Source organism: Gossypium hirsutum, chromosome A07, assembly GCF_007990345.1.
Source record: "Gossypium hirsutum isolate 1008001.06 chromosome A07, Gossypium_hirsutum_v2.1, whole genome shotgun sequence".
NCBI classification, from domain to species: domain Eukaryota; kingdom Viridiplantae; phylum Streptophyta; class Magnoliopsida; order Malvales; family Malvaceae; genus Gossypium; species Gossypium hirsutum.
This window is the reverse complement of record NC_053430.1, coordinates 92994450-93007971: the sequence shown is the minus strand read 5'-3', so window position 1 is coordinate 93007971 and position 13522 is coordinate 92994450. Positions and strand designations below refer to the sequence as shown.

Sequence of the window (13522 nt, the reverse complement as noted above, 5' to 3'; positions counted from 1 at the left end):
CCACTTTTCTTTCCACTACTAAACAAAATTTGCAATCAAATTTAACATAAAAAAAAATTAAGTTATGAAATGAAAAATAGGTAGGGAGAAGAGAGAACATTAAATATTAAACAAAATAAATGGAGGGGAGAGGGAAGAGGAAAGGAAACAAGAGAGGCCCCCACAATCCAAGTGGGAAAATGGAACCATGTGCGCTCATATGGTGGTTGGCTATTTCAGCCCCCACTTCACTCGCTTTTCTCACCTCTATTACCCAATCTGATAACGAAAGCAAAGGCCTTCAATTCTATTACTTTTTTTTTTATAATTTATTTTATTATCTCATAACTCGTATTATTAATTCAATAAAAACTTAAAGAATAATAAATTGGTATATATCCAAATCAAAGGTTGATTCCCAAGTCTCCTTCCTCTTTACTACACCTCCCATTTCCAATCCCTTGCTTTTTCTTAATTCTGGTCACATGTTTTTGTTCTTATAAGTCCCCTAACCACATCTTTGTCTTTCTTTCTTCCTGTCTGGTTGGTCTGTTTAGATACTGTGTCAGAGACTTAGTCAGCTTTTGTCCCTGCGAACCAACCGTGTCTGAACCACTTCTCTTCCATCCCTTAAAAGGGCAATACCCTTATTAGATATTTGCTTGATCTCATAACCCAACACCCCCCAAAAAGAACCCTAATTTGTTATCAACTTTCATATCTCAATAAATCATATAGTATATCCCCCCTCCCCATGAATAACCCTCACCATCTGAACCCTACTTCTCTAAAATCCAGGTTCACCACGAGGTTCCTCCGCGCCCTGACTAAAATCCGTGCTCAAAAACCTATCTCCTCGTCTTCTCCCACAGAGATCTTCCGACGGTATCGAAGGATCAAGGTTGCAGCTGACAAGTCCATGGCTTACTCCGTTAGGTCGAGGAGAATTTGGAGTAAGGCAATGCTTTGGAAGCTTCGAAGCCGATCTTATCGTCGTCAAGACCCTTGTTCAGGCAGAAGATCTGGGAAGACTAATCAAGCCATCATGAAAAAATCAAGTAACGAGAATACTACAACAAGAAGGGAAGATGGGGTTGGGTTTGTTGAAGAGGCAGATGAACTAAGACAGCTTGTTCCAGGTGGTGAAACCATGAATTTATGCAACTTGTTGGATGAGACTGCACATTACATAAAGTGTCTTACCACCCAGGTACAGGTGATGAAAAAAATTGCGGATTTCTACTCTTTCTGAGTAATTATATATAAATATATTCTTATCACTTCAATATATATAAAATAAATCCAAGGAACATAATTTAAAAAAAAAAGAGAAGGAAATTTGGTCTATACAGAGATGGGTGAGTATTTTATTTCTGTAGAAAGCATATATAGATATATAGCCAGCTGAAACAGTTCTTAAACTTTCATGGTCAGTAGTACTAAGTGAAGAAACTTGCAAAATCTGTGTCATGGTATTTTAAAGTATTTGTATAGTTAAAGTTGGTGATTTCTATTCCTAAATATATGCATCTATTTTACATACAATTTGGAGTCATTTCCTGTTAACTGAGTGATTCTTTTATTACCCTTTCTTGTTCTTGGGTGTCTAAAGCTTTTGGTTGATCAATTATCATTTTCCACCTCTCTCTCTCTCTCTCTCTCTTTCTCTCTAATTTTAATTGTTTTTAGTTATATTATTATATTGGAAGAAGTATGCATCAAGATAATTATATCAAGGTGAGAAAATTGTAGTTTAAGAGTATCTTTATATATAAAATTATCAACCACACAAAATTAAACAAGGATTATTATCCATTAAACAATGCCAAGACTCAATAAATAAACACACTCCAAAGCAGAATGTTTTTTCTTCCCAATAATGCCAAAACAATCAATCATAATCAATAATTCTTAAATTTTTGTCAAGAATATATATATATATGTGTGTATTCCTTTGCTTTAACACTGATTAACTATTCAGCTAATGCCTTATCAATCTTAATAGCATGCATATTATTATTATTACAAAATAGCAGCCTCTCATTTCCACTTAACTATCGAATCTTATATATAGTATATTTTAGTTGCTGTGTGAGTTGTAAATTTTGATACTTTAAAGTTTAAACCCTAATGCTTGTCAACCATATTTTTCTTTTTCTTTTTTTATTTTTATTTTTCAATTAATAAAGTAATTACCTTTATAGAAGAAGCTTTCATGCTCAAATCCTCCATTTCCCACCTTCAGTATTAACCAGAACTTGTTCAAACTTCAATGTGGTGTATAATATATACAGTGTAGGGTTAACTAGCTTTTAAAGCTAATTTTTTTTTATAAAAAATATTAAATCTATAACTCATCAATGGCTGGCTAGATGTATATTGAAATATCTAATTATTAAGGATCTAATATTGCTTTAAAGAACTGTAAGATGCTAAAATCATGGTCTGTAAAAAAACTTGTAAAATGAAAGCTAAATTGATAATCAAAGTTATAAAGGGTATAAATTATTATGTAAAATATTTGAGCCAAAATATGATACTGTTTTTGCATACAGAAAATTTAATTTTAAATAGAAAGGTTGTACATATAGAACTTTGTATGTTAATCTAATGATCGTCTCAAGTGTGATCTGAGTTCAAGTCGTGCTAATTGTGTTGTTGGATTAGAGTTTTTTGATGAACTATTAGCAAAATCTGAATCTCTCTGAAATCATGTAAATTATATACTATAATCTATTAAAATAATTCACTCAAATCTTAGCATTAGCTTAATTACTCCCTTACTATTTAAGTTTGAATCTATAGCTAGTATATAGAAATTAATTAAGTGATTTATTTTGAGTATATATTATTATTTTTCTTTTTATTTTATTTTTTGAGTATATGCACTGTCATGTAATATACAAGCATGCTTTGAATGCTAGTGAGTAGAAAAAATAGTCTATTGCATTGGTTTTGGCCCTTCGTCGAATAGAGAAGGGATTGTACGAAACTATGATTCTATCTCATCCTTATTCCTTTCCAATAGGAGAATAGCAAATTAGATTTTTCCTCTTGGTTCTCAGCTTTTTTATTGGAAAGGGATGATGATCATATGGAATCATAATTTCATTCAATTCTTTCTCTTGTGGTTTAACCTTCTTGATTAAAGGTAACTTATCACAATGTCAATAAATTAAAGGATGAAGGAATAAGAAATAATTAATGGTTTTATTTGAAAACCCAACTCTATTGATTATTATTCCAAAAAAAAATATTGATTATCAGATTAAGTAAAGACTTGTTTGGTTAATTAGCTACTAATGTAATGATAAATTATTTGTTATCGTCGAATCTCAAGTTTAAATCTAGACAACTCATTCCTATACCCTTAAGTAAAAAATGTATAAAATTTTTCATGAACTGAGTCGAGTCTAAATTTCTTTTATTCCTTTTACTATGCTCAACATTCATAAGTAAAAATACTTTTAAATTAATAATAAGGAGTAGCATTAGACTTAGAGAGATGTTGAACATCAACATAATATAAATACAAGTATTGATGACATACCAAACTTTGATACCATACCCTGCTTGAAGGGGGCATTTAAATTAACCCAAATTTAATTAGCATTGATTGAATATTTCTTAAGGATTACTATTAGGTTTTTTCCAATTAGCACATCAATGATGGGTGGGTTTCTCTAATTACTAAAAAACTTTGATGTGGGCAACATAACATTCTTTCAAAGTATTGTAGAAGTTAGTGGTTCCTCAAGCAAAGTAGGTAGTTTATGTTTACATGAGAAGGGGATCCATTAGGTATTTATGAAATACATTAAAAGAATATTTCTTTGATTTAATTTCTGTTTTATTTCTTAACAAATTTATAGGTTTTTTCTTTAATAAATTACTCCATGTATGCATGATTTTAATGTACTTTTCATTTTCATTCATGGTTCTTAAAAGGTTAAACTACACAATTGGTCATACAACTTTCATAAGTTTTTTATTTTAGGCATTGAAAATAAAAAAATTGTAAATTGGACACTACCGTTAACAATCATTTTCATTTAGTTACCCAACTCTAAACATTTTTATTTTGGTCACTTATTTTCTCTTTCTGAAAGTTTGTTTTCTTATTTTACTTTTTAAAAATTAATTTTAAATTTTTTTCTAGTAAAAGGGAAATTTTGATGTTTTATAGGGAATTACTTAGGTTTTTATAGGAAAATTTTAAATTTTTACAGGAAAAACTATTTTATCTTTTTAATTTCCTTAATTACTTTTTTAGAATTAATTTTAATTTTATTTCCAGTAAAAGGGAAAAACATGGTATTTTACAAGGATTTATCTAGATTTTTATAGGGAAAATCAATTTATCTTTTTAATTTCCTTTGTTTTTTTAGAATTAATTTTATTTTTTCCTAATAAAAACAAAAAATATATAGGGTTTTATAGAAAATTAATTAGATTTTTTTTAGGAAAAACTATTTTATTTTTTAATTTCCTTTATTTATTTTCATTTTTTAGAACTAATGTATAGATTTTTCCCATAAAAAGGAAAAAAACTTGGGTGTCTTCAACGAAACACATAGGTTTTTACATAAATTTTTTTTTTTACTAAAAATCGAGTTACAAGGAAAATCTTGGGTTCATCTTCATGGCCAAATAGCTTAATTTCTTATAAAAAAATGTTTTTGGGAAAAAAATAAAAGGTTAAAATGTACTAGATGTCCTTATACTTTTCAAAAATTGGGGATTTAGTCCCTATACTTTTATTTCATGAAATTTAGTCTCTCTACTTTTCATATTTCAAAAATATCCTTTTTGTTAAATTCAAGTTAATTACAAAGTCATTTTTTTAATTATAAGGCTACGAAGTAAGTATTTCTTTTATTTAAGAAATGTCACAGCAACAAATTTAACAAAAGAAAATTTTGAAATCTGAAAAGTAAAGAGACTAAATTCCATGAAATAAAAGTATAGGGACTAAATTCTTACTTTTTGAAAAGTACAGGGATTTCTGGAACATTTTAGCCAAAATAAAATTAATATTTTTAAAAGCAAATGAGTGGCCAAAATAAAACTTATTAAAGTTAGGTGACTAAGATGAGTATACAATAACATTGAATTAATGAAAGTAACGAAAATAAAAATGGTTGTTAACAAACAATGCACAATTTGCAATTTTTTATTTAATTTTTGATACCCAAAATGAAAACTTATGAAAATTAGGCAACTAATTTTATAGACTATGGTTTATCTTTTTAAAATTCATTTTTAATGAATTTTTTTATCTAAAATTTATCATAAAGATATTTTCATATCATTAATTAGACATCCGTCTATTTATATTATATTTAAGTGGCCAATTGAATTGACGTCATAGGTAAATGTTATTATAAGTGTGTTTTTGCCCTTTATACAAAATAAATCTAGAAAAACACCACACAAGGTAAGATTTTAACCTAAGACGTTATAATCTTCAAAAAGTCAACTTTACCGTTTCAATCAAAACTTCATTTATTTTTTACATATTTTTTTTCTAATATTGTGCATATGCTTTAATCTAATATTATATTAAATTTCTAACATAGTTTACTTAATGAATGAATTTGTTCCTTCTCCATAAAAAAAAGAATTATTTTATTAAAAAAAAGTGTTCTTACTTTTAGTTTAAAAAATGGTTTCATGCATAAAAAAAAACCCAAAGAATAAGGGTTTATTTTATTAAAAAAGGGGGGAGGGGAAGCATAATTAAATGTAAATATGGGAAATTAACTAATTAATTTAATATATTTTTATATAATTGAGAGTAGAGAGTGGATTACTAGAAATTAAATGTAAATCCTCATACTGTAGTTGTGATGGTGACAAATAATTTAATACATTTGACATGGAAGAACTTAGAAACCTTAATCAACAACAATTATTCATAAAAGTGAGTGATGTATGTATGTTATTAGCTAGCTTTTCTATAGATTTCTTGATCTCTATGTATAGGGTAGAATATTTTAATTTTACAAGGATGATTCACTTTTTTTATTTTTTATTTACTATATTTTAAATGAAACTTGTCATCATGTATTTGTAAAGATAATGTATGAAATTAATGTTTTAAAATATAATATGAATTGGAAAATTTTTATGTAGGAAAATAATAAAGATATCAAACATATCTTATCCAACTCTAATTTTTCTTTATATTTCGGATTCTAAAATATATAAGGATTAATTATAGAATTTAACTTAAATTTTCTGTTTGAATTGATGATTTAACGTGCCACATCAGCTTACTGTTACGCCATTAATGACAATTAACACTAAGTGACTAGGGTCAGTGTTTGATCGAATCGAATCAAATGAAAAAATTTCGAGTTAATCGAGTTGACGACTCTTATTTTATCATCCTAGCTCGATTTGAAATTTTCTCGAATTGAGTTGAGTAAGATGGAATTCGAGTCAAATGAATCGAATATACTTGTTCGAGTTAAATTAAAAAAATGATTTTGAGTCCTTGTAATCACTGTCACCCAACGTAATCAAATTTGCCCACCGTAATCAAATTTGTTATTGACTTTCATCCCCTCGTAATTTATTTATTAATCTTTTATATACAGGTTAGTTTCTTTACTTGCTTAGTTGCTTCAATTATCTTGACTGTTGTCACTATGTATTTTGAAATTAAAAAATATATTAAATGTAAAAAATGTTATTTTTTCAATAAAAGTTATCTTAAAAATAAAATGTGAAATTGATACAAACATAAAATTTTAACATGAATATTTCATAGCATCATCTATAATTCAATTTTAACAAAAAATTATAAAGATTCAAATGATTAAACAATTCAATAATATAAATAGCATAAAATGTGAAATTTAATTTAATAATATAAATAGTAGATATAAATAAAAAAATTATAAAAATAAAATTATTGCTATTTAGGTTTAGAAAATTTTTTGTTGGATGATTTTAATTTTTGATTTTGAGTAAAATGTGAAATGTAAAAGTTTTGGAGAAAATAAAAAGTTTTGGGAGTTGAGGGAGTAAAATTTAGGGGGGTATTAAAAAAAATTGGGGGGATGGGTTTGGGGTAAAAGGGGGGTGGGATGAGAGGAAAGTAAAAGTTTTGGAGGCAAAGTGGGAGGGAGTAAAAATTTTGAGGGAAAATAAAGAGGTTTGAGAGTTTGGGATAGAAAGGTAAAATATTATAGTTTGTTATTCAGTTTATTTGAATTATTTGAGTCATTCAAATTTAAAAATCAAAGTCAATTCAAATACGAAATTCGAAAAAAATTCAAGTTGACTTGATTAATTCGAATAACTCAATTCGTTTGACTTGAAATTCTAATTTTTTTTATTTTTTAGAGTCAAATCGAGTTTTGCTCACCCTTATCAGTGACTAAAATATTACAATACAATAATAGAAGTGACTAAAACGTAACATTTCAAACATAAATGATTATTTTGGTAGTTTACCCATTTTTATACAACAACTGTTAACCTTGCTAGACCTTGTGTCCCGTTTTATTTGGGAAGATAGCAATATGATGAAAGCTTTGTAATGATCAAAGGAAGAAGCAAATACTTACCAGACTACAAGATTGCCACCTCTGCAAGCGCCATACCTTAGTTTCCGATCTGACATTTACCCTAAGATACAGTGCGTTATAATAAAAACACCAATGAAGAAAATGCATGCCACTCATAATATCTAATCATCTAAACAGGTTTTTTGGTAAAGAGAAGGAATATATGTACATGTAAATCTTGGAATCGTTGTGTCTTTTCATTACCAGCAACCCCGTGGCGGAATTGGTGGCAAAAGTCACTGAAAACTGGATTTGTCTGGTGCATATTCCTTATTATGGAATGTGATATGACCAAAAATAAAATTCATGGAAGAATAAAAGAGAAGATGGGTACAGGGATTGATCTTTCTAGATCAACAAATCGGAAGGAATATTTTGAACAGCTTAACAAAACAATCATGTCCATGCAATGCGCATATAAAGTAAACAAAGACAAGGATATATGTCAAACTCATGACCAAATCAACTCGTCTTTTTCCATGAAAACATGGGTTGAAGGTCGGTAGAATGAAATCGCAATCTTGTAGCCCATAATTGCGGTACGAAATTGGAATATTTTTCCATGCTAGGGTCCACCATATATACATATTCCCTTTTGCTTGACTCAAATCCTCCAAAGGCCAAGGCTTTAACCAGGTGTTGGACAAATGTAGCTTGGTAAAAAACTTCTTTTCAAACATCATAACCTGCACTTTGATAGTTAATCTTTGGGGCTGTGGATTGATTGAATGGAAAAGTTCAAGGATGGAAAGAAAGAGCAAAAAAATGTAGAAGGAAATAAATTTTGAATGTACTTGATAGAGAAGAAAAATGATAGCATATCTAACTATATTTTGTTATTCATATGCATCTTTCTTTCTATTTTTTTCATCTTTCTAATTTTTTTCCCACCTTACTAAGTAAAACCTAAGAGCATCAGAATGCACATCTAACGACATTTTGTTATATATATGCATCTTTATCTACAGTATACATATGTTAGCGACTTTCAGGTGAAGCTCGAGAAAACACTTTTTCAAACTATAATAACTGAACCCCCTAGGTAGTGTCATTTTTCTCTGCTCTGATTTCGGTACTGTACAGCATCTTCACTTTTGACAAGCTTGTGCTCGACAGCCACTGCTGTTTTATTGCGAGGAGGAACATGTTCATGTGAGGATCAGTTAAAAAACATGACCATCTCTCTCTCTCTCTGAATATTAAAGCTAACTTGATTCATTCCTTAAAGATGTCCAATGTGTTTTGAAAGCAGAGCCAGTGTTAGGGATGAGTTGAGATGGTAGGTCTCTAATACGGAAACCATTGCCCCAGAAAGAGGCAAGAGAAAGACCCATAATAGCCATGGCGACGACAGAGCATGCGGATGGAACTGCTTGACTACTGCTCCCAAGAAACTGGGTTGCAAGGAGACCTGCCATGGTGGAGCTTTGCATTCCAGTGCACAATGAAACTGTCCGACTAACTTCTTCTCTTTGTCTGCACATTAATAGCATGGTATCAGTCTATCAGAAGAACCGAATTAAATCAGCCAGTAAAACCCAAAAATACTAGTCAGATCATCCTGTATATAAATTGTAATCAGCATATGAAAAATCTTTTGCAAATCACTCTTCATTTCAAGCATTCCCCTATAGACAGTACTTGTAAGTGGAAAAACAAAATGCTTAAAATTGCAACGAGATTCAGGAGACAAACAATTAGAGGAAGGTTCAAGAAAACCGGGGAACATTGAATACTTGAAACGGCAACTCCTCTGCCTGATTAGTACACATTTCTTATTTAGGTTAAAAACAAAGTACCTCAGAGGTCAAAAGAAAACTTGAAAAGGCATAAAGCAGGCAGATAAGAAAAGATTCCAGGGCTACCAAAAAAGGTATTATTTACCATGCTCCAATAATCATGATGTGGTGACGTACTAAATGTTCTACTATGCCTGATCAAAGCCATTCCTCCACTAGAAGTTTATGAATTTCTTATGCTTCCGCAAAGTCAGAAAATTTAAACTCTTATGAGGGAATAGATATCATAGATGATAATCGGATGGGAAAAAATATTGTGGATTGTGGTCACAGCTCATATTTTGGTTTTAAAGGTGACATTTTCTATCCTAACACTCTTGTCAATCTATATTTTATGATCATGGTATCATAACCACAAGGATGGATAGGTTAGCATACAGAATTCTAATTTTGTCCCAAACCCTGTATAACAAATGACCTGCAACTGTTATATTCTGATTCTGACCTGTTATTTCTCAGGAAAAAAAAAAGCTTGATTTGGCAAAAGAAAAAGAAGCACGTTATCTATAGAGGCCAAACTACGGGAAAGACCACAATCTGATATACAAAAATAATATCACCATCCTTACAGAGGACTTATCTCAAGTTCTAGTAAGTGTTAAGCCCCTAGTCTTCTGCCACGTAAACCAGGAGATATAAATGCTTAAAGCATAAGACCAAGTAGGACTATTTCTAACATACATCAGACGTAGTACACAAGTTCTAAATTACCTGAAAGCAGGAACTTTTGAGATCCAATATCCCACAGCAAATGCCACAGCATGAAATGTCAAAACAGGAAGAACCAACTGAAGACCCTCTTTAGATAAAATTTGACTCCTATTCAATGCAAGAGGGCTACCAATGCACAAGGAAGTACAGATCATTGCAACAAAGGGCATCACAGGTTGAAGGATAGTGACGACTGGTTTTGCATAGGTATTGAGCACAAGCCCAATAGTGATAGGAACAAGAACAACCTAACAAGAAAAACCAAGCAAAACATTTTACATTTCACCAAGAAACAAGAATGCTTACTTGAGAATATTATATATGTTGAATCACCACATTACCTGTAAAATCGACTTCGACATAGCAACAGCATCAACCGGAACGACAGACCCTATGAGAAGGCCGGTTAAAAGAGGGGTGACTATCACTGATGCAATGGTGGTAAAGCTAGTGAGAAGTATACTCACTGCCACATCTCCTTTGCTCAAAAAGCTAGCATAGCTAGACAGTTGAGCCCCTGCAACACAAGATGTGAGGATAAAGCCTGCATAGAATGTCGGAGACAAACAAAATGCCTTTGCAACTAAAACCCCAAGTGCCGGTTTGAGCAAATACTGTGCAATAAATCCAACAGATAGCGGTAAAGGTCTGCAATGAAACAAAATCATAAAAAGGAGCACCTTTCAAATTGGGCAAACAAAATAGCATAATTAGCAGCCATATGAAACTGTACATGATATAAAGAGAAATGAGATACTTTTACCTTTTGAATGCAAGTGTTAAATCATCAAATGAAAGTCTAATTCCAATGGACAACATGATCCCACCAAGTGCAGGAGCATACAAGTCCTTAGATACCCTACATGAAAAATCGTGTTTTATAATTGTTTTTCTTCCTTAAAAAAACTAATGGAAAAGAAAACCGTTGTAGTCATACAAAAGAAGGAGCAAATATAACAATCTAAGAACTGTTCTCTCTCCTAATATATTAAATTAAAAAATGTCCAAGGGGTATCAATTTTCATTTGTTATTTCCTGAATCTTCCTCAATTGTGTAACAAACCATTGACATTTCAGGTTCAAAAACAGAGCTTTGAAGATAAAAACAAATAGAATATAAAAAGGGGAAGGGAAAAGATATCAGAAACAGTAAACTACAAAGCTTGAAGGAAACAGAAAAACTAGTCAACTAAAAGCCAACATGAGTGAACATTTAAAACTCACAAAAAGCCAGATACTGATACAAGTGACCACCATATATAAATAAATAACGAAATATCATTTTTCTCGTAGAACTGATAATTAAAGTAATCAGCTTCAACTATTTATAATAGATTTCCAAAAGGAATCAATTTAAGAATTAAAAAAAAAACTATGGGATCAAAGAAATACAACTAAAATCTACAGAGCAAAGTAAAAACTGAATTTCCACATACAAAAAAAAAACGAAAACCCAGAAAGAATTAAGAATTCGATTATTCAAAAACTGATTAAGATGCAAAAAAAATAAAAGGAATAACCAAATAAAGAAGTTTACCAGGTGAAAGTGGAAGGTTGAACAAGAGCAGCAACAGCGGTAATAGCGACAACAAAAGGAAGCATTGCTGACAAAACCTGAGACAAATCAACCTTCTTAGATACTTGGGTAGCGCCACCACCTGCGTTACTTCCAAACGAAAGTCTCCGCGACCCAACTCTCCGGACATACGGCGTCGTCGAACAGGCAAATACAAACAACCCTCCTCTAGTACTTTTAGTAATTTCACAGTAACCCTTCCTCCCACTCAGCTTCAATCCATATCTCGAATAAAAACAACAAACTGGCGACGTCGCCGGTTTGGGAGAGATCGAGAGCTTCTTGGCTTTCGAAGTGTAGGCGCTTGTGGTGGGGAGAGAAAGATAGGGAGTAAGTGAGATCATTTTTATCGTATTCGGCAGGGAATTAAAGTTGCTTTTGCCTTCCTTTTGCCGGCGCCGGAGAGAAGGGTGGCCGGCAGCAAAGGTATTAGCAGTGGTGGAAACGAAATGAGAGGAGGTGAAGGGAGATAAAGGGATATATATGTTTCTTAGGGAAGTTCCACAGTAGTTGATAGGACAGTTTAAGTTGGTTGTATTCTAATTTTCATCTGTCAGGAAATGGACGGTAATGGTAAGGTTGACAACCCGTGTTAAGGTCTTTCAAGGATATTTGCAACGCGTATCCTTTACTTATAACATATTTCTATCATCTACCCTAGAATAACAACAATTTGTCACCTAAGCTATAGGTTATTCTGGAGATGTTATATCTGGCTACTTGACTAATTCACAAAGGACGTGTCATGGAGGTCAATTGATTAAATGGAGCTCATTTGACCTACTTGAATTGGCCTGATTCGTAGAACGTGGGAAGAAGCTCATCTACTTAAAGTCTTGATGACCCAATGAAGCACTTAGGAAAAATTAAGGCTAGCATGGTAGATATGAAAACTAATCTTATAAGAAAGATTTGTAATCTTATAATATTTGGTTTTGCAATCTTAGAGGATTGTGTAAATCCCATAAGAATCTTAATTTTAGATAGGTTTTAATCTCAATCGTCGATGTAAGTAAACTATACTGTTGGATCTGGGGGACCTCAATTATAAATATAGGTCTTCCCCTTCATTTGTGATCATTCAGTTGTAATCCTTCAAAGTAATAAAATACTTTTGAGAGCATTTACTCAAACACTTGACATGCTTTTTCTTTATTATGGTTTTTCTGTTATTTCATTATCTTTAAGTTGCTTCCGCTTTATTTTTGATGCCTTGGAGAATTTCATTTGTGAATTCTCACTTTGCAAGAGTTAGGCTGACTTATGCAAATTTGAAATCAAGAAATCGCCTAAGGTCGTACGGTTTACCAGATTTAAATTCTAGTCACGTGACACTAGTGAAAGCTATTTCAAGTTTGTTCCCTAATACAGAGGTAAGGAATTGTGTAAGACATTTTTACAAAAATTTAAAGAACAATGTAAATCACAAAAGGAATGCCTTGAAAAATGCTTTGTGGAAAGTTGCTAGCTCAAATGATGTGTAGAATTTGAAGAATTTGGGGTTGAGTCAAAGCCGCTGTCAACTACAACTTTTAATTGGTTAAAGCAAAAAGATCCTTCTTAGTGGTCTAGGGCATACATCCCCACCAAGATAAAATGTGGCATGCTCTTTGACAACCTATGCAAGTGCTTCAACAAGGTATGATTTGGTTCTGGTATTTGCAATTCTATCTTAACTGACACTATTTATGAGATTATACTATTAGTAACTATTTATTAATTACTTCTTTTCATTTTAGATTATTTTGGAAGGTAGAGATAAATCAATTTTGACCATGATGAAGATCATCAAAACAAAGATTGAGAAGATTGGTAAACAAAAAAGATGTTGTTGAGAAATACTTTGGACCTTTGTGTCCTAAGATCTATAGGAAGTTTGA

General features: G+C 31.4%; 2 protein-coding genes across 2 annotated transcripts; one reads left to right on the top strand and one right to left on the bottom strand.

Annotated features, from left to right (window-relative positions):
* Positions 1 to 307: 307 nt before the first annotated feature.
* Positions 308 to 1524, top strand: LOC107954978 (transcription factor IBH1). Its single transcript, XM_016890673.2, has one exon. The coding sequence runs from the start codon at positions 734 to 736 to the stop codon at positions 1229 to 1231; it is 498 nt and encodes a 165-aa protein (XP_016746162.2). The 5' UTR covers positions 308 to 733; the 3' UTR covers positions 1232 to 1524.
* A 6830-nt stretch (positions 1525 to 8354) lies between these two features.
* LOC121231827 (probable sodium/metabolite cotransporter BASS3, chloroplastic) lies at positions 8355 to 12203 on the bottom strand. Its single transcript, XM_041116643.1, has 5 exons — positions 11604 to 12203; positions 10830 to 10925; positions 10408 to 10714; positions 10067 to 10314; positions 8355 to 9032 (listed from the first exon to the last, which is right to left on the bottom strand). Exons 1-5 carry the CDS (start codon positions 11984 to 11986, stop codon positions 8762 to 8764), a joined length of 1305 nt encoding a protein of 434 aa, XP_040972577.1. The 5' UTR covers positions 11987 to 12203; the 3' UTR covers positions 8355 to 8761.
* Between the last annotated feature and the right edge of the window lie 1319 nt (positions 12204 to 13522).

What these genes read in the sequence shown, in the direction of transcription:
- LOC107954978 (XM_016890673.2), top strand. Translation starts at nt 734, where the DNA reads ATGAATAACCCTCACCATCTGAACCCTACTTCTCTAAAATCCAGGTTC.
- LOC121231827 (XM_041116643.1), bottom strand. Translation starts at nt 11,986, where the DNA reads ATGATCTCACTTACTCCCTATCTTTCTCTCCCCACCACAAGCGCCTAC. An exon ending in CAACCTTCCACTTTCACCTG is followed by an intron (nt 10,926 to 11,603) that starts GTAAACTTCTTT and finishes TTTTTCATGTAG; the next exon opens with GGTATCTAAGGACTTGTATG. An exon ending in TCAAAAGTTCCTGCTTTCAG is followed by an intron (nt 9,033 to 10,066) that starts GTAATTTAGAAC and finishes ATTAATGTGCAG; the next exon opens with ACAAAGAGAAGAAGTTAGTC.